At 52.9% G+C, this 23041-nt stretch overlaps 1 protein-coding gene across 2 annotated transcripts in view; it reads left to right on the top strand.

The window, feature by feature from the left end:
* Positions 1 to 23041, top strand: part of LOC128269101 (uncharacterized) — a 72403-nt gene that overhangs the window by 17654 nt on the left and 31708 nt on the right. For both annotated transcript variants that reach the window (XM_053006462.1, XM_053006461.1), the window contains exon 2: positions 7519 to 7669. In XM_053006462.1, the coding sequence (XP_052862422.1) occupies positions 7553 to 7669 (117 nt within the window). In that variant the 5' untranslated portion in view covers positions 7519 to 7552. The remainder of the gene's footprint in view (positions 1 to 7518; positions 7670 to 23041) is intronic.

Below are 23041 nucleotides of genomic sequence, written 5' to 3'. Positions count from 1 at the left end.
CGTCCTTCTCGACGAGGTAGAGCTCCACCACACATTTACTAGTCCCCCCGCGGGCGCGCCATCGGTTTCGTAACAAAGTCGGACGCGAAGGAATGTTGGCCTGCGCAGCGTGGTAGAAATGAAACCGATAACCTATCGAACAGAGTGAGACCCCACGGAGTAACCTTCAACCTGTTTCGAGACACCGGCACCGGGTCAAGCCTGGCCGGGCGCTAATTTGCCACGATCTGACACACGTGACAGTGACCAACACGCAAGGGATGTCGCAACTTTTGTCCGACGTCGTTAAATTTATCATTGGACCAAAATCGTTCCCCATCCTCATCTTGTGGTGTTTCTTTCGGGCCACTGAACTGCGCACGGAACAGGAACACTGCATTTGTCTCCCACCCGCGGGCGCAACCTGGACAAGTTTGAGTGGGGTAAAGTGCGTCCACCCATGCGCTAATTGCGGCCCACGAGATGCGCGACGCGCCGACGCAAAGGTCGAAGAAAGTCACCGCCGCCCAGGAGACTGTTGACCAGCACCAGGACCGGTTTCTGACGCGTTGTCACGGTTCCGGCGGTCGGCGTTCGTTGTTCTGGAAGGCGCCCGGGAGAAACAACATTCGCAAATGGAATCACCCATCGGTCCGTTTTTTATTTTCGGCTGGGGACGATCATTAACTTACACCTCGAACTGTCCTCCTCGGTGGTACCATTAGCATAAAACGTGACGGCGCCATTTGGGGAAGTGGCGTTATTTGACAGTCTTTACAGTTTGGGTTTGGGACTGGTCGAATGTTGGTCGAATTATGCCATCCACACCACGAGTGTGGCGTTCGTCATCAGCCGTATTCCCGTTCATTACATCATCAGCCGGATGATCGGAAGCAGTCAGTCAGAACCCACGTCCCTCGGGCCCGATTCGTCATAGGCGAAAAATGTGTCTTGAATCTCGGATTGGGGTCACCAGGATCATTACTCAGCAAGAACGCCTTCCGGGCTTCTGGAATTGGCGGCTACAGGGAAGCGATCCCTGGTGATCGTTTTTTGCGCGTGTCAAGCAGTCGCTGACATCAGACAAAGTGTTAACTCATCGCACTGGTGCGCTAGAACAGTGTCTTCGACCCTTGCATGGTGACTTCCCGCGAAGTCTTCCTTTTATTTCTTTCACATCCAGGACACACAGGCCGGTCACACTTACCTGAGACTCGGAATCGTAAACAAATTTGTCTCTAGAGCGCTCATGCGTTGCCTGCCTTGTTTACCGCTCCGCTGTCGCTCAACAACCGTTAGGTCGCGCGCACCCTTTATGCACTTGGCCGGGACCGAGACACACAGGTCACAGGCGTGCGTCCGCGGTAGAGATGATTAATGGATTCTGCAACCCGCCGGTGTCGGCGCCTGGAGATTCTGGAGAACGAAACCTGCGGAACCTTCGCCCACTTTCACGCCCGGGCGCTACAAGAATAATGCAGAAATAGGGCAACGGAGTGGCACTCGGGCAATCAGTGGATGCGTTTAGGATGCGCCTTCAACGGAATGGCCCTTGACCTGCTTCGTTGGCGTGAGGTGTATCAGAACCTGAGGTTTCCTTGGCAACGCCGACAAGCCAGCTTTGCTGGACACTACAGCTACAGTGTCAAGCCGACACAAAGCTACTTCGATGAGACGAGAAAGAGCGAGCGACCGAGCGACCGAGTTGGTCACAAAGTCAACAGAAAATTTCCAGCCAACATTCCCCACAATGGAGTTGACTTTTCCCGTCAGCGTGTCGAGTAAATGGTGCGAGTCCTGATGCGAGTCAGGATGCGAGAAATTCTAAGTAAACAACCCACAAAACGGAACGGTATTTCCTGTGGAGAGTTTGCAGTTCTTATTTGCGATTCAATTTCTGGGCAAAAATTCTGCCGTGGCAGAATACTTGAACTTTCCGAGACTGTTTGTCAATGTTTTGTTGAACTTGGTGCCCTGTGTCAGACCGAAGGCGGACCTTGCACCCGGATCAGATCGGATTCAGAGCGTCGCAGCAGGTGACTCAGCTTGGAGGTGGTTCTCCCGGATTTTGACGCTGTGAGTTCTATTACCCAGCGCCAAGAGGGCGTCTTTATCAAACGCACGACACCAGGTGTTGACGCTTACAGGGCTCAAAGTGCACGGTTTGCAATTAATGTTTGCCCCGAGCAGGCGTATGGTGGGCGATCGGCGCCGATGACACCATCGGGTCCATCGTCGGCACGGGGCGTTTGGAATTAAGTGATCTTCCCGTCTTTTCGCCATACTTCGACTGTGACAGCACAATGCGTGTGGGCACGCGAATAATCGCGCAACTTGAGGGTCTCGCGCCGGGTAATAGATGGCCAGCTTATTAATGGTACCACTTAGCGGGAGTTGAAATGAGCATCTCTAATGTGTTGTCATATTGCTCGATTGCTCGGAGCATCCTAGGCCCGGGGGGCCCATTTAATGTGAGACACGCGACCCAACCGATGGAAGTTTCACGTGGGATTGGACTAGTTGTTGGTCTCTAGACTGTGCTTCTAAGCATATCTCGGAGTGAAGTCTGGAGTGTAACATTTGGAGAACTGCTCGAGGAGTGCCTCCGCGATCTCTGATGACGAAAATCGGTTCTAAAACTTCACTCGCAACTGTTTGTTTTTAATGTGTCCACGGCCCGCGTAGGTGTGCCGTGTGCAAAGGTTACGAAGTAATGTTTCGCGGGCAACCCGCGCGTACCCGCGAGAAAAAACCTTCACGCTTCACGTCTCGTGGGTCCGCGCCGTTCCGAGCGCTTCCCTCAATAGAACGCGACCTTTAGCGCGCGAATTGAGGCTGTGGCTAAAGAAGGCAAAAAGAAACTCTGGCCGCCGTCGGCGGAGTCGTTGTCGAATGTCATTTGGTTGCAAACGATCGACGGAATTCTCATGGCACCCAAACACTCGGCTCGGTTCTAGCATCGGCGCTCGCGACGATCAAGATCAACCCGGCGGTTCCACCTCGTACCTCGTACCAGGGACATCCGACCGACCGACCGACCGACCGAAGCCACTATGCAGATGTTGAGCAGCGTCTCCGGCTGCCACGTTCTTGACATTCAGCTAGTCATCCGCATCGGCAGCCGCCGCCGATGGGCTTGCGATGCAACGACGATGCTTGGGTGTTTTGGGTGTGGGCCCAAAAGATGTGCGCCCGTCAAGTTGGAATAATGCCACGGTGCGCCCTCTGTCTCGAGTGCAGGCATCGAGTGAGCCAAGGTTGTCCCCGTTAGCGAAACACCTTAGAGGGCCACCTATTCTCACAATTCTTCTGGGCTGGGCCCGTCGCTGGGCCAACCAAGAACTCGTCAAATCCGGCAGCTTTAGGGACAGCCCGTGTGGGGCCGCACTAATTATGCATTCACGCGGTGACCTAGCGATCCACGCACGCGGGACATCACGGAATGGTCGGCACTCAGAACTTGTCGGAATGCCCGATTGCCCAGAACCGACCGACGCGCATCGCACCGATAGACATCTTTCACTAGGCTCGGCCTGGCTCGAGACGTGCCTTGGTTTGTTGAGTGTGGCCGTGTTGGCCGCAGTGACTCAATGCACCTGCATACGACCGAACGGCAGTATGCAAATCAGCGGTGGCCGTTGGCCCCGATCGGGCGTCTCGGTTCGACCCGGGTCCCCGGGTAAGTAGCGTGCGGGTTCCGGTCATCGGACCCCTTAAACGGGTGGCTCATCGGATCGAAGCACCAACTTCCGGCCGTTCGGGTGGTTCGGGTCGTGATTTATGACACGCTACGCACTTTCCATCGCCAGACAGAGAGAGAGAGCGAGAAAGAGAGAGTCGTGTCCCAAAATCAGCGGCCCAAGACGATACCGGGGAGGGCGGCCTACCGATCGTCACCGATCGGTTGCTAATTTATGCCTCAATCTAAGACCCATGCAGGGCTGAAACAAATAGGGAAAAGCCCTGCAGCTCGTTTCAACAATAGCCGAACCGTGCGGCCAATTGCGTAACGGCCGTCCGAAGGTTGCTGGCCATGCTTTCGGCAGCAAGAGAGAGAACGGGACGAGCCGCGGAGCCCTACCGAAACTACGTCGGGGTCCACGTCGAAAAAAAACCGGCCACACAATGGCCGATCGATCGATCAGGTCCAACGATCACCTTGGCTCACGCGGGGCGCAATATTTGCAATGGAGCCCCAAGCCCTGGGACTGCCACTCTCCCCCACGCCTCCCAAATCGATCGCGCTCCGAGAATCGTGCCGGATGTGTCTCTCGGCGGCGGCGCGGAGTACGACGATGACACCGGAACCAACCGATCACGCCGGCACTCGCCACTGCGGCCGCCAACCTTCGCCCATTCAATGGACAATCGATTTCGATAGAAACAGAGAGAGAGAGCGAGGGAGAGAGATGCATCTAGTGGCCACCAAGTGCGGCGCGATTTTCCAGATGCTCTGCTCCGGTCTTCTGCCGCTAAGGAGTTGGTGAACTTTGTGGAAATCCCCTTTCCCAAGAGATCGGACACCGGCCCTGAAAGTGCCTCAGCGGGGGCAGCCTATTGTGTCACTCGTGGGCGGCCTCGGTGTAATTGTTGCTTGTTGTTGTAACGTGTTTGTCCGATTTTCCCATCCCATCTGGGCCTCCCCAAGGTTGTCATCCCCCGATTCGGGGCTTTACCTGTCGATGGAAGGTTTTCCCATTAAAATTGGGATGTTTGATCAAATTTTGAATTTATCATTGTCCGACGGCTCCGAGATTGATGACAGGAATCCGCGCACTCGTTACTCGACACCCGGGGTTGTAAATGTTTACACAGTTCATTAATTAGTGGGATTTTAGTGCCCAAAAATTAGTCAAAATACACCGCCAGGGGGCCTCCAAGTGGCTCGTATTGAGTTTCTAGCCTTAAAGTCGCTCTCACAACTCACGTAACCAAAATTATGATTTATTTGCCGGCGGAAACCGCTTCAGAAGCATTCCACATGTACTTGCAGCGATCGTATGTTACAAGCTCCAAACGTGCTCCGCCAGTCCCTTATCTCGCCCCGTATCAACCCAGGCAAGTAACCTTTTTTGGTGTGGACTCAACGACTTGGCCGCCGACGGCACGGCACACAATTTATGCCATCCCGGAAAAGGGGTCCGTCGCACGATCCGAGCGCAAGATCTTCTGCGCGTCTCTCTGGTTTTGAAGGAATTATCACCAACCGACGATAACCGGCGTCCCGGACAAAATTAATTAGTCTCAAATGTCTGGCACGTTGGCACCTCTCTCTGTTCCTCTACTTCCCTCTAACGGTCCGGTCCATGGTTGGCCCATTCAAGGAATGTGCATCGCGCCGGGACGCGAAGAGGTCCCGTTCGGTCCCAAGGCGCCCGATCCACACCGCGAGAAATTTGTAGTTTCCGGAATGTAATCCTAGTCGGCGTTGCAGGCGCTGATCGCGCAGCGCGACGTCCAAAACGGGCAACACGGCGCACCTCAGTAATGTTCGTTAACAACTCTTTTAAGAGTTTTGCATACGCTCGCACGTTGTCGGGCCGAGCCACGGGTCCTTAAACGGTCAAGCTTTGTGGCACGGTTCGGTTCGGCTCTCCCTCTGTCTCTAACACACTGCCACACTAATTGTTTCGTTGTTGCGGGTGTTTACGGGTATTCGCCAACGTCGGGTGGCAGCAGCACTTCGTTAGGCCACGAGAATTGTGGTCGGGAACCCGGGGCTCCTAGAAGGCGGTAGTGGGGCGTAGTCCAATTAGGCGCAACTTTCTGCCGCCTATCCCAAGGTCGCGCGCGCGCGCCATGAAGTTACGTAATGGCCGCGGTGCGCCTCTCGATAGCTCTATTCGCATTGTGATTAGCCCGGCCTGGAGGCCCCTCGCTGGATAAGCAAATTCGAACGCTGGATTCGATCGGCTACCAAATGTGGCGCGCGTGGAGGTCCTGCCAATAGCAGAGGAGTGTGGTGTGGTCCATTGTGGTTCTCCCTTTGGTTCTCTACAACTCAATGCAGGGGCGATTCGAACCTGTTCGATCGGAACCGATGATCGCCCTTACATGGCGGGGGCGCAAGTGCGGCGACCGGTGTGGGCGTTGGACACCCGTTCTCCCCCCTGCGGGGTGTCTAGGTCCAGGGTAGCTGGTTGTGTGAATAGAATTGATCGGGTGTTGAAAAAGGCCATAACAATCTCACTCTGCCCACGCCGAGGGTCTGCGTCGGGAGTGGCCACGCTAGTGCCACCAACTTGCGCTGCATTCCGTCCACTGCGCATTCTAAGGAGAGCGAGACCTCAGTGGCTAGGGCCGGACTAGTTTATGGCTTTCTGGAGCTTCTAATAGCGAGTCCATCGTATCTTGAACACGCCTTCAGTCCAATCGATCGTTCCCTGAGAGGACTTTCTTGACTGGCGGTCGCCGTAATTATCTCTTCCATATCGGCACCACCAACCACCACCCAGTCACACAAGTCACAAGATGTTGTTTATGCCTGGTGAAGCCACCAGGTCGGCTCCAAACTGGAGGTGGTGTTGGTTTTGCAAAAGATGGAGATTTCTCAACTCGCACGAAGCTTTCGCTCGGCCCACCGCATAGCGCACTCGGGCGGGCGCCGATGGGCGTCGTCCATCGTGGCGGGCGGGTTGAGAAATGAACCCCCGAGATGCCGCGCGATGCGGTATTTGAAAACTTCATTTCCCACGTATTGCGCAGACCCCCCGCCACCCGGTCCGAGACGTGTTGATCTGGCGCAAGATGGTGGATGGTGGCAGGTGCCGACAACATCAGCCGGCCCAACCGGTGTTGACCAACATAGGCACGCCGCGGCGATTCGCGGCTTTTCGCTTCCATCAGACACCCCAAAGTCTTCGCCCGGGGGGGGCAGTTGATGAAGTTATTGATTCGCTCGGGACGTTTTGATGAAGAATCCGATCGAGAGAATCTAAGTCGGAGCTACTTAGCAGCTAATCAATACTTCAACTTCACCTCGCGATGTTAAAAAAATGGATTGAAATACGACCAATATAAAGGCAGGCAATATTTGACCAAAAATGCCGCTACCCACTCTGTCACCTCGCGCGGGCCACCGAGCGCCCAGGTCGGTTGGGCGCTTTTACGCAACATCGAGCTGTGAAATGGAGAGAAACAACGCAAACGCAACGCACGCGCCGCGTGGAGGTCGTACGGTAGTCGTGGGTGCCTCTCTGGTGGTAGGTGGTCCGGACGGGGCCGTTGGACCCGTGGACTTGGATTTCTTCAACTGCACCACCAGCAGCGCCACCTGACACCGTCGGGGGGCGGGGAGCGAGGGAGCTTTCGATTGGGGTTCGTGCGATTACGACACGCCGCCGTCGCGATGTTTACTCCTTCGAGACGGTACCTTACTGATCGATGGCCTCGCACGGGGCAAGATTTGAATGTTTCAGAGCCCGTAGAAAGCCGGCCATTTTAATTTAAAGTTTTGATTTATGCCGTGTCGTCAAAAGGCACGCCGCGCGACGCCCTGCACCTCACGAGTAACCGATTCCGATTCCGATTCCGTTTCAGTTTGGGTTCTCTGGAGGCCACACTGCCGCGGGAAATGGTGTCACGGCGCAAAATACTGTCCCGCTCGCGGGACGACCTCAATCTGGATCAATCGTACATCACACAGGAGGAGGAGGAGGACGTCTGGTACCAGAAGGAGAAGCTCTACAAGGTAAGTCCTCCTTTTGGGGGTTTAGTTTTTCATTTCTTCAACTCACAACTTTCTTATCTACGTATCGATGACACAGTTGCCAGAGGCAACGCTGTCTACAAAACGTAATCAGTGCCCACATCGAGTTAACAGTACGACCGCACTGACTAATGCAACATCCCAGCGTGCTTTATGATCTTTGTAAGAAAAAGCCTAGAACCCTGAATGCCATTAAGTTTATTTATTTGTTGGATGTATTTATTCGTATCCGTCGTCCACATTTGCATATGCCGAAGTTGAAGCGCCAATTGAAACACAACTCATAATTAACCGCCAGTTGTGAAATGCCATTTCCTCTACACCGGTGACGGCGGCTGGCGCCATAACGGGCAGAATGATTTGTGGACTTTGTTTTTCAATTAACGCAACCATTTGCTACTTTAAATGCAGCTCATTAGCCTATCGGCCCAGCCCGCGCCCGCTTGAGTATCCCCCGAACGTAACCGCACGATATAATATGAAGGTTCCAATGTGGGCGCATTTTTTCCAATTCTTCACTTTGGGAAGTGGCCATAATTTATCGCAACGCAACATCGGTTGGAGCGCGTTTCTTTTCTTTTCCAATCACCAATCACTGAATTCCCATTAATGGCCGAGCCGGAGCGTCGTTAGATAATCGGTTCAGTTCCGCTGGACACCCGCACCCGTTGGCACGGAACACCAACAACCACCGTCGGAATCTATTTTGGGACTGACCAGACCGTCCGCCCGCCCGATTTGAATGTGGCATTCCGTCCGTGCACGGCGCACGAATTCAAATCACGCTACTCGAGGCGGTTGACGCTTTCTCCACTTCAGCGGAACGGTGGCCTGGTTTCCAATCACGCTCCGTGTCACCGTGGCGCCGGTCCACAAGAAACTGTCCCCTAAACGTGGTGGTGGGTGAAGAAATGGAGTTTGAAAACCAGATTTTCACCACCACTGGGCACTCTGTTGGGTCCATCAGTCAGTCGATCGTGCAGAGAGAGAGAGCCGACAGGTTGGTGATCGGCATGTTACGCAAAGGCGACTCCGAGCGGTCGGTAGGACTCGTCTCGTTGGCGTGTAATGTGCGTGTGTTCTGTTGTGGTTTGGTCGGTTGGTCGCCGTCGGCGCTTCTCGCGTCGGTTCGGCTTGTAATCGATATCGGTGCGGTAAATGCAATCATTCGCATAAATCCTGACTCGTAGCGAACTCCCCTCAGCGAGTGCGTAAGCGCGCGCGGATCGTTTCATAAATATGGACGACCCTAGGAAACTAATCTTCAGACCGCCCTGTCACTAATGGGTGTCTGTCATGTAGCCCAGCACCGAACAGTGCTGCATTCTAACGCAATAAATCAACGCAACACGATCCGAGAACCGGACACCGGTTCTGGTAGGGGCACGCGCGGCAGGATTGTGCCACCTCAGGTCTATTATTATGCAATTAGATTGGCCTGCACAGGGTTCTTGTCGGCGCGATACGTACTGGCGTTGTCATCTCGAGAGAGGGCGGGAGTGATCTACAAGCGATCTCCGGGCGTAGCGTGGAGGTCTTGAAAATTAAGAGACCAATTCCGTACTTCCACATTCCACACACTCAACGAGAATGTTTCGCAAAGTCGCGGGGCCCACTCTATCGTTTTCGCTTTCGTTGAGTCAGCGGAGTCAGCAGGATGCTAGTAATTGCGCTGTGGCCACACACATCTCGGAACACCCCCCGTCGGGGCGGAGATCTGATGGCAGATAGGGAGGGCCCCCACATCATTACGGGCCCCCGGTCCGTCCAATCAATGCGGTCGATTGGACGGGGTTTTTATGCTGTTTGCGTTTTGGTCATTTACTGGTGCTTCAACGCCTTTACGACCTCCCTGGCCTATATTCGATAGGTCATACCCCCGACCGGTCGGCTGACCGGCTGGGCCTCCCCACCCACCGAGCCGCTCAATAGCTTCTGGTGCGTGGAGTGTCTTGGGCTTACGGGGTCAGTGTGCCGTGCCGTGCGGGAAGGAAGTCGCACCGGTTCGCCGTGATCATCAATGAGCTCGAGATCCGACTTCCTTCGGAGTGGCGCGATTTAGGGGAAACGCGGCTTAGATGGAATGTCGAAGTTTTGGTAAGTTTTGTTTGAGACGACGTTACTTGGCGACGCCGTCGAAGACGTTTTGACATTTTCCCTCACGCAGGTTACTCCACACATCGACCGGATCACATGAGGAGGTGCGCACTTCTTGCGCAAACCTGTCTCCCATAAATTTGGTGGGATTCCGATTTGCGCCCGTCGGACCGTGGTGCGACTTGATGAAGTTTCTTACCATCGGATTGGCATATTCGGGGAGAAATCGATCCCGCGAACGGTGTCGAACATTAGCATGCAAATGGGCATCGCGGTACGGTACGCACCGCCATGTACCCTGCCGGCCACTATTGGGGTTGCGCTGTTTTGTTGGCCCGCGTTGAGCTTTGCTTTTGTTTCGCTATTTGCACAGCAATTCACACCTCTCTCTCTCTCTTTCTCTCTGTAGTCGCCATTTTGTGTTCGATTCCGATATGGCTAAGCTCAAACCGTTAATCGAAGGAGCCTCTGCGGTTGCTAGTGCTACTGCGTTTTCACAACTCAATTTGCCATTTTGCTAAAAACTTTGAGTAGCTCGAAAAGTATCGACAGTTTTTGGTTCGACTACAATGGGATTTTTTTTCTATTCGCCAAAAATTTAAATTTTTTATTATGGGCTTATAAAATGTAGGCCCGTGCGGATTATAACTCATTACCTTATACATTATACATGAAGACAAAAATAAACATGAAATAGAGTTCTACTTGAAAATTCCACCGAAATTATAAATTGAATTAAAATGTTTTTCAAATTATTAAATTTTCTTTGCGAATATAATGTCGTTAAAAACGAAGCAGTATTAAATATACGTGGTAGATATAACTACCGAATGTATGGCGATCAGTGGTCGTGGTCAACACTTTTTAAACTTTCCGGCGAGTTCCGATCTTTTCGTTGCTTCAAAAGGTTTGAACAAATAAAAACATCGATTTCTCCTGAGTGGAGCATTGACCAGTTTTCTCACGCACCTCAATTCATCATCTTTCGGTGGACGGTTGACACGGACCCGTCTCCCAACGCGGGTCGTACGCGTCCAGCATATCAGCCCGCGTTGGTTGACAATGTCGCAATCGACCATCTGCGTTCGATTCATTGCACGGCGCAGTTCATTCACGGCGCAGTCCACAGTGTGCCTAATTGACGATCAGGACCTGATCGGCTCCTGCGATCAACTGCATTTAGCTGTCGCTCGAGGCTCGAATGACTGGGAGGAATTGTTCCGTGCCGAAACATACACACTTTCTCCTTCGATCGGGTTCCGTGTCCGGGCTGAGGAATCTGCCCAATTCGACTTTCAATTTTTGTGGGACCGCACCCTTTCGGGGGACATCAGCTGGCGCATCATCGGCCCGGGTTGCGCAATCTGTCGCTGGAGGCAGATTCCTGCTCTCGCTCTCTTTCTTTCCCTCCCATAACCTCGATTGATCGATCAGCCCGGGTCTTGCTTCCGGCTGCTTTGGGTAACGCGCATATTTGCAGACGCGCCGCCGACGACGCGATCGGCGCCCGGAGTCATTCCAATAAAGTCATAAAACAACGATAAAACGAGGAAAACAGCAAAAAGGCAGTCAGCCACGGGTGAAAGTATTGGTGTGGGCCAATGCCAGGCTTGACGCGTGTGTGAGTGTGCCGATTAGCCCCCGACGCCGATCGGAATCTCCGATCCGATCGTAGGAAAAGCTTCGAAAAAAAATCGGTAACGAAAAGGGAAAGTGCCGAATGGGGTGTGCGCCCCACTCGTCGAGCGACTCGTCTTCCGAACCGAACCGCGGACAAACAGGACCGCGGACCGGAAGTCGTTCCAAACGGGGTACCGTTTCGGAATGCCGGAAGACAAGGCCCCCCCATTTATGGTCGGTGGCGGGACCGCAGCATGACATACGGCACCCAGTATGCCGCGCAGTGCACACGCTCATAAATCATCGCGTGGCTCACGCACGCCAGCCAGCCAGGCGGATAGGCGAAAGTGGAGAGAAATCTGTGTGGCGTTGTCGGTGTCGGATTAGGCACGGCACGGGTCCCGATAAAACTATTGGAAACATTTCAATTCGTGAATTCCGGACCACTGCGGACTTGGCGGAGCATAAATCATCGCCAGTGGCCCAGTTTTCCATATTACTACACGCCTTTTGACAGTTGAACGCGATCGTACACAAACTTCGCTTAATTGTGTTGGCCGCTTTTTGTTGGGCCTCTCCCCATTCGAAGCTCGATCACGATTTATTGGTGCTGGATAAATCATTTTCTTACCTTTCAGACCCAAGATTCAGGCCCAGATCCCTTGGAGGTTGTAATTTGAATTTACTTTCCCTAGCGATCTCTGAGGGCGATGTCGCAATACTCCAGACCCCAGACATCCAGAGTGTCGCAATCGGTTGATCTCTGGAGACAACACAATCCGCGGATTGTGGAGTCTCCTCGACTGAGGTCTAGGATCGTGTCACGTCCCACAGCTTTTCATAATTTAATCCCTTATTGCTGTCCTCAACTACAGGGCACCATATTTGAGTGCCCAAGAATCGGCTTCGATCGCGTATGGCTCAAACGTTGAAAGGGAAAATCTAAACCAGGGAAACGGGAAACATTATGGCTAGGTGGATCGCGTGCACCCATCTTGAGCCCGGTCCCGGCTACACCAACCACCGTTAGCGATCATTCATCTCCCTCAACGGTTAACGACGACGACGACGACGCTTTTCCTCGGCTCATCACCGTTTCCGCGCGCGCGCCTCGAGATGTTTCTCCCGATGTTTACGACGTTGCCTTTGGCAGCCGCAGCTCTATGACTTGCGCCCTGGGGCCCGGTGCCGTTTTCAAATGAAAACGAAACTCGTCTAACGGGGATCGCCGCCGGCATTGCTATGGCGTGACGTGTGCGCGGTTTTACATGACGCTCGATAATGGTTCCAACCGCAGCAGCTCGAGATGTGATACGTGGCCCGTTGTATTTGGTTTCGATTCCTCAGCCGTTCCCCGGGGCCAGAGCATTCTAGAACTACTAGGTGGGCCCGGGGGGGTCATAATTGGAGGCTTTTAACATCGCACGACATCGCGCGATCCAACTCTTCAGGTGGCGCACCTTCGCCGTAAGGAAGAATCGACGTCTGAGGCCCGAAAGGTCGTGCCATTTTCGAATTCTAGGTCCGCCTTGCCAAATTCTGCCTTGGCGATCATCCGATCCCAGCTTTCGCAAGCTGCGTTCTACTATTACCACCACCACCACCTGGGACGGGTAAATGTCAACGTTAACAGGCCGAGCGGGGCCTCACTCGGTGTAACATCTCTCATAAGCGCACCCAGAACGAATGAAGATGATGAGACCCACTAACGACCCAACGGCTCTCCAAACATCAGGCACGAACCGATCACCGCGCGAGGCTCAGACGCGATTGCTACAAATGTCAGTGGGGCAGGCTTAGAAACAGGTTTTCCCGGTAGTGGGCACAGCAGCAGAACCCTCAGCAGCCAAGCCGCCCGTCTCCCGCCGGGCTCTTTCTCCCGCCAGGCCTAATCGATAGCGAAAGGGAAACAAATCGCGCGGCTGAAGATTCTAGACAGTGGCGGGCTCGAAGCTCCTCCACCATGAATCACCTGGTGGTGTGGGCGCGATCGGTGATCGCGGTACATTCCTTTCAACACTCAGCGGTGGCGGCAGTTGAAGATGTCACTTGGGCCACCCGTCTCAAGAGTCTATTCCCGGGGCTACTACACAAACACTGCCGAGCGAACCGGTGGCAAGTGTAGTTACCCTTGGTACCCATCGCCGGTTGACCGGTTCTCTATCGCATTAGCGTCAAGTGTGAGGCGCGAGGGTGTGCGAAGCGTGGACGACTCTCGAGCGGCACGAACCTTGAGCAACATTGTTGCGCTTCGATTCGACATTGTGACCGACGCTCTCCGGTTTCTGTGCTCCTTTTCGTAAATGTCAGCATATCGCTTGGTGTCGAGTTTTTGTACAAATCGTGTCCTGTTTGTGGACCCATCACCACGCGTCCGACTCGATCAGACTCGTCGGGTGTTATCTCACCTTATTATTTATGTCATTCCATAAAATGTGGCCACTTAACCTACCAGAATGCAGCACCCGTTGCCGTTGCTTTTTATTACAAACTTCGACTGGTACCGACACGCGAAGTGCATCGCGCCTCACACCGGGGACGGTATGTGACCGAAACGGAACCGAACCACCGTTATGTGTCGACACCGGTATTGAGGACACCACCTAACGGAAGCGAACCCCGAAAATAATGCAAATGGCGCTGCAACTGCTGAGAAACGTGCTCGACCCAAAGGCGTCACCGCGAACCAATCGATGGCGGTGGCCATCAATTCGCATCGAAATAACGTAGCATTAGCATAAATTCTATCGATGCGCTGAATGGAAAGCGGCCCCCCGCCGTTTGGGTAACAGTAAAGCAACAGTAAAAGGACCGGCCGCGAAGGGCGTGCTTCGTGGGCGTCATAAATCTGCATTTGGTGCGATGCGCCAGCACAGAAAGGGTCGGTTCCGCGGGTGCTTTCTAGGTCACCGTCACCGAAGGTTGGTTGTGATTTAATATTGTCGACAGATTATTCTTTCAATGGCTGGCAGTAAATTCTTACTTCTTCCGCCTGAAGCCGATAAAGCTGATTTATTGAATCAACGGAATGCATTTGCACGGACATAGCACCGAGCTGTGTCAACAAAGGCCCTAACCACTTCAAACATTTGGCAATCGTCACCAGTTCGGCAGCGAAAGTCGAGCCGAGGCTCCTGCCGGCTCCTTCGTCGACGTCGGTGCAATAAACCGATTACATAAATAATCACCTACAACAAATGGCTCTTTCATTTGCCTGCATCGGCATCGGCCAAAGCGGCTTTCCGCGGAACCGCGAACAGCAGCGTGGACAGCTTGGAGGTATACCACAGCTCCACAGGCCGTCAGCTGGTAGACCGAGTACGCTGGGGGTGTTTGGCTGGTGGAAAACTGCATCCCAGCAGGCCGAACCGTTAATCGTGAGTATCGCCACCACGCCGGGCCGGGGCCACGAATTGCAGCACCAGCAAGCAAGCGATTTGCGGTGCGATCCGATCGACTTTTGTTCGGTTCGGAGTGGAAATCTTTTAATCCACGCCGACCACCACTCGTGGTGCGGCAATCGGAACGGAAAACCCCGCAGACCGGGGCGGCTCTCCAGGTTCGGCGAGAGGCCCGCACGAACCTGGCTGGCTGGATTTCGAAAGAACTTATCACGGGCCACTTCGGCACTTCGGTTGCTCCACTTTCTGGCACGGCCAGGGAACCGTTTTGTAGTTTGAAATTCGACGAGCGTTTGGCCACTCGGCAACCGACGGTCATCGACCTATCGCTGGCCAGCCGGTCTAAAGCCACCATCCCACGCTTGCGCCTGGCATTAGTAAGTACTTCGATAAAATGATACAGTGCCGGTCCGTCGTCATCGCCCGGCACAAGAATTCCCGGGAAGCAATGGTTTCTGGTTCTATTTCTGGTTTGATTCGCGGCGCGACGTGAAGATCATCGTCGAGGTGACGATCGTCGTCGTTAGATTGCCGGACAATGTGTCTGGGGCTAGGACTGGGGTTGGGGGGCCTAACGACCATACCCAGCGCTACGTGTGAGGCGGATTGGCGTGTGTGCTCTGAATTTATAATTTGATCGAATGTTTGACGTCCGCCCGCGCTGGGGTGTACCGTTAGCCGTTCTGACTGTTGACTCCCGGGAATGCTTTTTTATGAGCGAAAAATCAACACATCTGAAGAAGCAAGCGTTGGTATTATAAAGGTAAATGATCTAAAAGAAATATTTGTTATGCTCTTACTATACCGAAAACATGTTAAGTCGTCGAAACATTCAGTGAAGTAAAATATTTGTCGCGGTTTTTTAACCTATAAAAAGGTTTAATTTGCCCTCGACCAAGAAATGCCTCGAATAGAGCGTTCACTCGCAACAAAGAACAAAAGACTTCAACGCTTCGAGCGGTGGCGGCGACGAACGTACGCTGGATGCCGTGTGCCGGTAATTTACGGTGCCCGCGCCGCACCGACACTCGGGGTTCTGGGTTTCCTGAGCGCCTGGTTCTACCACGCGCGTTGGCCTGCAATTTCCAGTACGCCCTTGCAGGCTGCCGCTTGGTGCATTTAATCTAATTTATGGGTTTTACTACCGAGCGCCCGAGCGCCCGAGCGCCGAGGTTCCGTTCCGGTGGCATATGCGGTGGCACCGGTGCGGAGATCTGGACGCCTGGCGCCTGGCCAATCATCGGCCCGATACTGTGTTATTTTCTTTGACTTTGCTACGTGCGCCGAAGGACTGCCACTAGTCAGATCTAGGCCACACTGCTCGGTCCTTCATTAGCAGCGCGCTTGGTCCTTCTGCCCCGATTAGCATCCGGCGGGGATTGCAGTTTAGCCAGTTTGTATGGCGCGATCCAAAACGGAGCCCAAGCCATTTCTTTTCGTGATACATAAATTCTGCCTTCTCCGGCCGCAAAAAGTATTTCCGTGGCCGCCACGGAACGGTTCTTTGTGTCGGGTGGCGTATCGGGTTCTTGTGTGCGGCAACCGCACCCTGTTCGAAAATACATACGCCCCACAGCGTACCTAAACGAAATCGAAAGGTGCACAAACGAAGGCACAAGCGGAGCGCAAAGTGGACCGAGCTGGTCGGGCCGTTTCCCGGAGCCAGGCTTCGGAGCAGAGGCCTTGCAAAACTGGCTCCACGAAGTGTCGGACCTCTCGGCCTCACTGGACGCCAAGTGAATGGCGTCCGGACGGCGCGCCGCCACCGTCGCCGCCGTCGTGTCGGATCAAGTTTCTCGTGCCGTGGTCCAATCCATCGCGCCCGCGACGACGTAACGTAACAACGCGCCGGAATAGTAAAAGTGCAAGAAATATCTGTAATTTAATATGCTCACAAGGACGTTTTGGATGGACGCGATCGCGATCGGGTGGGGTGGGGGTTGCCCGGCGGCGGCAGTAACAAGAGAACCTGGGCCTGGGACGCAGCAAAATAGTCGACATTAACGGCGGAAGTTTTGGCGAACGAATTGAGGGTAAGCATGCTGGGCAGCTGTTGACCAGCGTGCGGTCACCACAATGGTCACTTTTAGTGCTTCCTTTTGTGCGGTGTGCTTTGCGCCCTGTCATCATCATCAAGTCATTCAGATGTGTGCTATTGTGGCCGCGGTCTAGGTCTCTTATTCGTTTCACATACATTACGAACATTGATCGCCTTCGGCTTTAGACTTTGAGTCCGAAACTCGGAGTTTTAATCACTAGAATATTTATTGCATCACCGGAGCGACTCCTTTTGCGATTTCGCCATTTAATGGCACTTAACATTATCTAGCATCATTAAACTATTTCTTCATGACTCTGAGATTTTCCGCCATTCACCACGATCTTCGCAGCAGATATCAGATCAGATGTGAGATGGGAAGATAATGTTGGAGCTTCTGCTCGAAACGAACCTGGCCAAGGATTCAGCATTTTCCGGCGTGGCGTTTGAGCCGTTCACCAAGGGGGTTGACAAATTTAGCACCAGAGAATGGTGACATTTGCGTGCGCAGTCGAAAGGTAAAGGTCGCGTCTGGGTCGCGCGCGGAAAACACTTGTTGCCTTTCGGGCCCGGCCGGTTGATGAATTGGCCGTGTGCGTAATCGATGGCGCGATGGGCAAAGACAGTTTACGTTCGGCGCACACTTGCGTTTGCTGGAACCACACGGAGGTCAACCGCTGTGGTTTGGAAAGGTGCGCTTCATCTTCACGAGCCCGATCCAACGGCGAGACATATGGAGCTTTGATTTATGATGACCGATGCGGCGGCTGCTACGGCCGAGCATAGATTTCAGCTCCAAACGCTGGCAATTGACCACTAATATGCTAATGCCTGTGTGCCACTGGCTCGTTGATTGTTTCGTCTTTTTTTTTCTCACCCATTTTGTGGACCTTTTGCTGATGAGTTTGACCTATGAAGTTGTTGCGGTGCGCGCACTGAAAATAATGGGACGAAGTTGAAGGTCCCTCTCTCTCTCTCATTTTGTCCTGCACGCCTTGTAATGGTGCGTAACCTTTGTGCACCAAAAATACTACCCCCTCCGATTGGAAGAGTGTACACTACGTAGTGTAGTGTAAAACTGGTTAATGAGAAATTTTCCTTCTGTTACTTCAAATGCAAAAGCTTCAAGAAAATCTTGCTTCGTGTGACGTATAAATCCCAAAAATGTTTGGCAGCTTATGACGTGTGCCATTACAGCTCGTTGTGGAATGAAACAATACGCGATCTATCTTTCCGGACATCTTCCTGAGATGTTGACTTTGTTTAAATACTGTCCGCTAGACAGGCTTTATTTATTCCTGCAGCTGGTGGAGTCGCCACACATGTTACTCTGATAGCCCGTAATAACCGTTCGGTCATTACGGGCCATTCGGTGCATCGGCGCTCACAATCCACACACTCTCATCAAAGGAGCCCCTGAAAAAATGCGTCCGCCAAAGGACGGGGTTTCGTTCTGTTGCCCATAACACCCATAATTTGGGTGGGTCAAAGTAAACATAGCCAACGAAGGCTGCGTCCGCGGCCAGACAGAAGACCTGGAAGATAATAATATTCGATCTCCGTTGGGCGTCGTCGGCGACAGCGTGTTTTTCGGGCCAGTCGGGCCAATTTGTTCGTTGCTCATTATTATTTGTCTCGGGCCGAAGCCGGAGCAACGTTTCGGGAGCAACATTTTGCGGACCGCGCGCTGTTGCACCGGTAATTTATGCTAACAAAAACCCGCGGGACTCATACACGGCCTTCTTTTCGTTTTAGGTAAGGAATGCCGAACCGAACGTTGTTTTACGCGCGGCGAAATCGTAAGTAAAGGAAGCTCGTGTTCTATATAGCGACCGCAGCATAACGGGTTGCAAATAGGGTGGCTGCCATCGGTGGTTCATCAAAGCAGCCCGTTGGACCATATTTAATGCAGCTCGGTCGACAGCCGACCGTGCAAGTGCAATAGCCTTCCACAGCGGCCCGTTTCCGGCTGCTTGTCGTCCGGCAGTTCGAGGAAGTGCCACAAAATCGACACGTCCAACCGCCCGATGGCAAACAATAGCGCCATTGCATGGACCCAGGTTTTCCGATAGCAATTAGTGGAAAATTAATCGTTTTCTTCTGGCCTGCGCTGTGGTGCTGTTGTTTGCAGCCGGCCACCAACCACCTTTACAAGCGTAGCTTTCTTCACTTTCACTGGCCAACACCGTGGCAAATTGGCCGGTAACCTCATCGTGGGGCACCGCGATTAGTAGTGGTAGTGGGTCGAAGATGGGCCGCGCACACTGGAACGGACGGAGCCCTGGAAATCACTTTTCTTTCTGGGCGGGCCAGCGGAAGACGACGCCACCGCCGTCGTAAGTGGTCGAGTTGTTTCAATAAAGCATAAAACAAATCGCCGGATCAACATCCGGGGTGGTCAGGGCGCAGTTCCCTGGCCGAGAGCACTAGAACTGGCGCACAGTGTGCTGGCGAAAGGGTGACGATTGATGGACTCCACGGTTACATAATGCGGCAGCGGCCAGCGGATTCGGATGAATGGTTTCGGGTTCGGCCCGAGAACGCCCTGTGGAACACTGCGAGAAACGGCAGCAAAAGGAAACACAGCCCACCCTAGTACTGAAGACGAGCATCGCGCCGAGCCAATTACTAGTAATTTGAAAATCGATTTCTGTTTACTTTTTGCCCCGGAATCGCCTTCGTCGTCGTCGTCGTCGTCGTGCTCGTCGCGCGCAAGTCTTTCGCCGCGTTCGTCGCGTCCTGTCCCGCGATGATTACCTTCGCAATGGTTCGCTGGGTCTCTCGCGTCGACTTCTCACCACAGCCACACGGCCGTGGCCAGTCCGTAACGCCGCATCCCGAATCCGTTAAAATCAATTCGTTGCGCGCCGTTTCGCGAGGTGATGAAAGATGCTCGCGCACGGAAGACAAACGATAGAGCAACGGTACTTTTATGTTGCCTGGCTGCTACTACGGGCGCCCGTTGACCGAGCATTATGTTTGTGCGCCAGCCGGATGCACCCGGCCAGCTAGGCCACCGAGCCGCATTTCACCGAGAATTTCGGTGAAATAATTTCAGTTTTTGCGAATAATGCGTTACGTAACGATGTTACAATTGCTGCCGGCGGCGCCATTTTGTTGCCAACCAACGAACCGTGCACTAGTTAAGGGTGAAATTAATTTAAAGCAAATTACAGCACTACAGCTGCTGTTCATGCGCCAGGCTCCGGCCAGGCCAAGGCTGCTTTCGTTTAATCAGTTTCCTCATTAAATTGGGACCAAGAGTTCTTCGGCGTTGCGGGTTCAGCTTTCTGCGGCGCAAGATAAATGAACCGTAAATTATATCAATTCAGCGAACTCATTAGCACGATTTATCATTTTTATTATTGCTCTTGCCGGCACTCAGGCCCGGCCGACCGAGTGGCCGTCAATTTCGGCAGCGCAGCAGAAACACACGAAACACGCGTTCGTGAGTCGTTTTCGTGCCGCGCAAATTCGCGTTTTTCGTGGCGGTTGGCGCATTTCGACGGCCCCAAAACTGCATTTAGTTAACTAATTGCACTGCAATCTTTGCTTCGGAGCCCCCAGGCGTTTGTTGGACGGTCGATGACTCACCGTGGGGAGGTCCTCCGGAAAGGATCTTAAAATGACGCATGAATGAAAACCGCGCTGTTTGTTTGTTAGAAATGGCATCATTCGTCATAACGAGCGCAGGGCCAACAGAAGTACGCTGGGGAGTGGGAAGTCAATTTAATTTTCCAAAAATGACCCACCACGAACCAGCCGACTGAAGGACGTGCGTATCCATTCTTTCGGCTGATGCAGATGTAATTTTCTAAAACAAGAAATCGATACTCGTCCGACAATTGACAACGCGTCGCGACCTCGTTGCGAGGACCTACTGAACCGTCGACGTGCGACGTTAATTAACAAGACCTGCAAATTGGTACTGTTTCCCCCTCCGGCCAAACAGGCCAAACCGCGAAAACGTGTGAACGAGTCAATGGCACACGCAAAAGCTCGGTGCGAAGAAGCAACGAAAATTACAATTAATTGAACCATCTCCGGCTAATTTTTGGCACACATCCGCGGACGGTGTCCGGAGTGTCCGGAAGAAATTCAATTTCACGCATTACGCCACGAAGCCGGTTCCTACAGAACGAGGTCACACTTTGGATTATGAAACATCCCGCCGATTGCGATTGATTTATTGCGCCTCGCCGGTGAGTTATGGGACTTTTATTATCAAATACCGTCAATTACAGTTCGCTCAACGGAAAGAACCGTAAATTTCGATTCATAAAGTTGCCATCCGCTAGCCGAAAAGTTCGACCCGTGCGTGATTGGCTTTGCCGAAAGCGTAATCCTGTTCGACAGTTTCGACTAAGGTCCCGTTTGCTTTTTTCGGCCTGGCTACAAACACGAACGTCACACGCAATTCCGAAACACGTTTCGTTAAAGGTTGGTCAACCTGTAGTGGGGAAGGGAGGTTTGCGGTTCGGTCGATTTGTTTCACCTCCCGCAGACGCATCCGTCGTGCCGGTGGCGTGCTGCTGCGTCCTGTTTGGCGAATTTATACACTGCGCGCCGCGCCGCCGTGACCCACCGAGAACGAAGAACCGAGGAAAATATGATTTATTGTAGTCTTAATATTTACGGTTACATTTGATTTCCGAGTGGTTCGACTTCTCCGTGGCGGGGCGAGTCCTTGTGCGATTAATTTACCTCCGTCGGTGGGTTAGTGGAGTGCGCTGCGTTGCGTTGCGTGCACGGTTCAATTTGGGACCCCCGAAAGCGGGCGGTTTATGAACCGTTAATTTAGGGCTCAAGGTGTTTAATAATTTTGCGCCGAGGCGACGTTCCGGTACCCCCTTTTCGGGTCCGGGTTTCGGCCCGGGGTTTATGTAATCGTTTGGGGATTTATTTCGCACGTATGAGTACCGTTAGTGAAATTGCGTGGCCTCGAGTGCGTTCTACGTTGCGCGTGGTGGTGGTGAAATTTTTTACCAATAAATGTTCAATTTAACCTACTTTTGGCAACTGGTTTCTGTTTGGCGCTGGTGATCAGATCGGATCGGAAAGGATAAAGCTAAATGCAAAGCTAAATCGTGGCCGTCAAAAGCCAAAGCATCGAGTGTTTAACGGAAGTACGGCACTGTTTGTGCCCATCTATTGCACTCCATCCGTCGCAGTAAACTAACCTCTCCAAAACGGTTCATTTGTGAGAAAAACTCCCATTACCAGGAAGCCATTGATTAGTCAAGGGCATTGTGCAATTTTCCGGCCCTTTTCCCTTCGACAGCGAACCGGAGTAACCTCTTATGCTTCATTTTGGGTGCACACGAAGCTTATCATGTGTTGCAGTCTGTTCGTCCGCATTGCGCAAAGGCGCGTTGCACTCAACTCCACGAGCAATGGCCGGGCAGAGATTGCATCAAGTGTAGCGCGCGAGCACCCTTTGCCGTTCGCAGCGGCACAAAGAGAGATTAAGCGGACCCTCGGTGCCATGATCAGCCATGAAGGAAAATCGCTCACATGCTGCGCATGGCACAAGCGGCTCGATGGTGGGGCTAGCAAAATTTACATACATCTAATGAGCAATCAATTAAAACAAGAAAGGAAAACGACAAAAAAAATCGATCCCGTTTTGGGATCCCGCTCCGAAGACGAAGACGACGACGACGACGACGGTGTCTCCGAACGGGGCAGGACATTTCGTTTTCGGTCGCCCGTATTTAACGGACCGACTTATCCGCCTCCGAAGGCGGCACTCGTCGACTCGTCGTCGGCAATCGGGTGATTGATGGGTAGCCCTGTACTGCAAGCCGTTGCATAACCGGCGCTTGATCAAGATAGCCCCGACGCAAGCGCTCGATTTGGCGCACGGAGAATGGTAAAGCGGATCTTCGCTTTTGGATTCGCCTTTCCAAACTCTGCGCCCGATGCAGAAATGTGTTCGCCATTCCTTTTAGGAGCGTAGAAACTTTGGTTTTAATTGAAACATTTCGACAACCACCGACCGAAATGAAGATCTGCATGAAATGAACGCGAGCTACAGAGATATGTTGACGTTTGACGATCGAATCGGAAGCCATCGGTTCAGACTTCAGAAATTCTAGCAAGCCTTGACTCTCTCTCGGGCGTGGAAAATTTTCTCATGGCCTACCCCACTCGACGGGTTGTCGTAAACACGGTTCTTCGTCGTTGGCTCTGCCATAA

Source organism: Anopheles cruzii, chromosome 2 (assembly GCF_943734635.1).
Source record: "Anopheles cruzii chromosome 2, idAnoCruzAS_RS32_06, whole genome shotgun sequence".
Classification (NCBI taxonomy): Eukaryota; Metazoa; Arthropoda; class Insecta; order Diptera; family Culicidae; genus Anopheles; species Anopheles cruzii.
The sequence above is the reverse complement of the archived record's forward strand: the minus strand, read 5'-3'. Positions and strand labels throughout refer to the sequence as shown.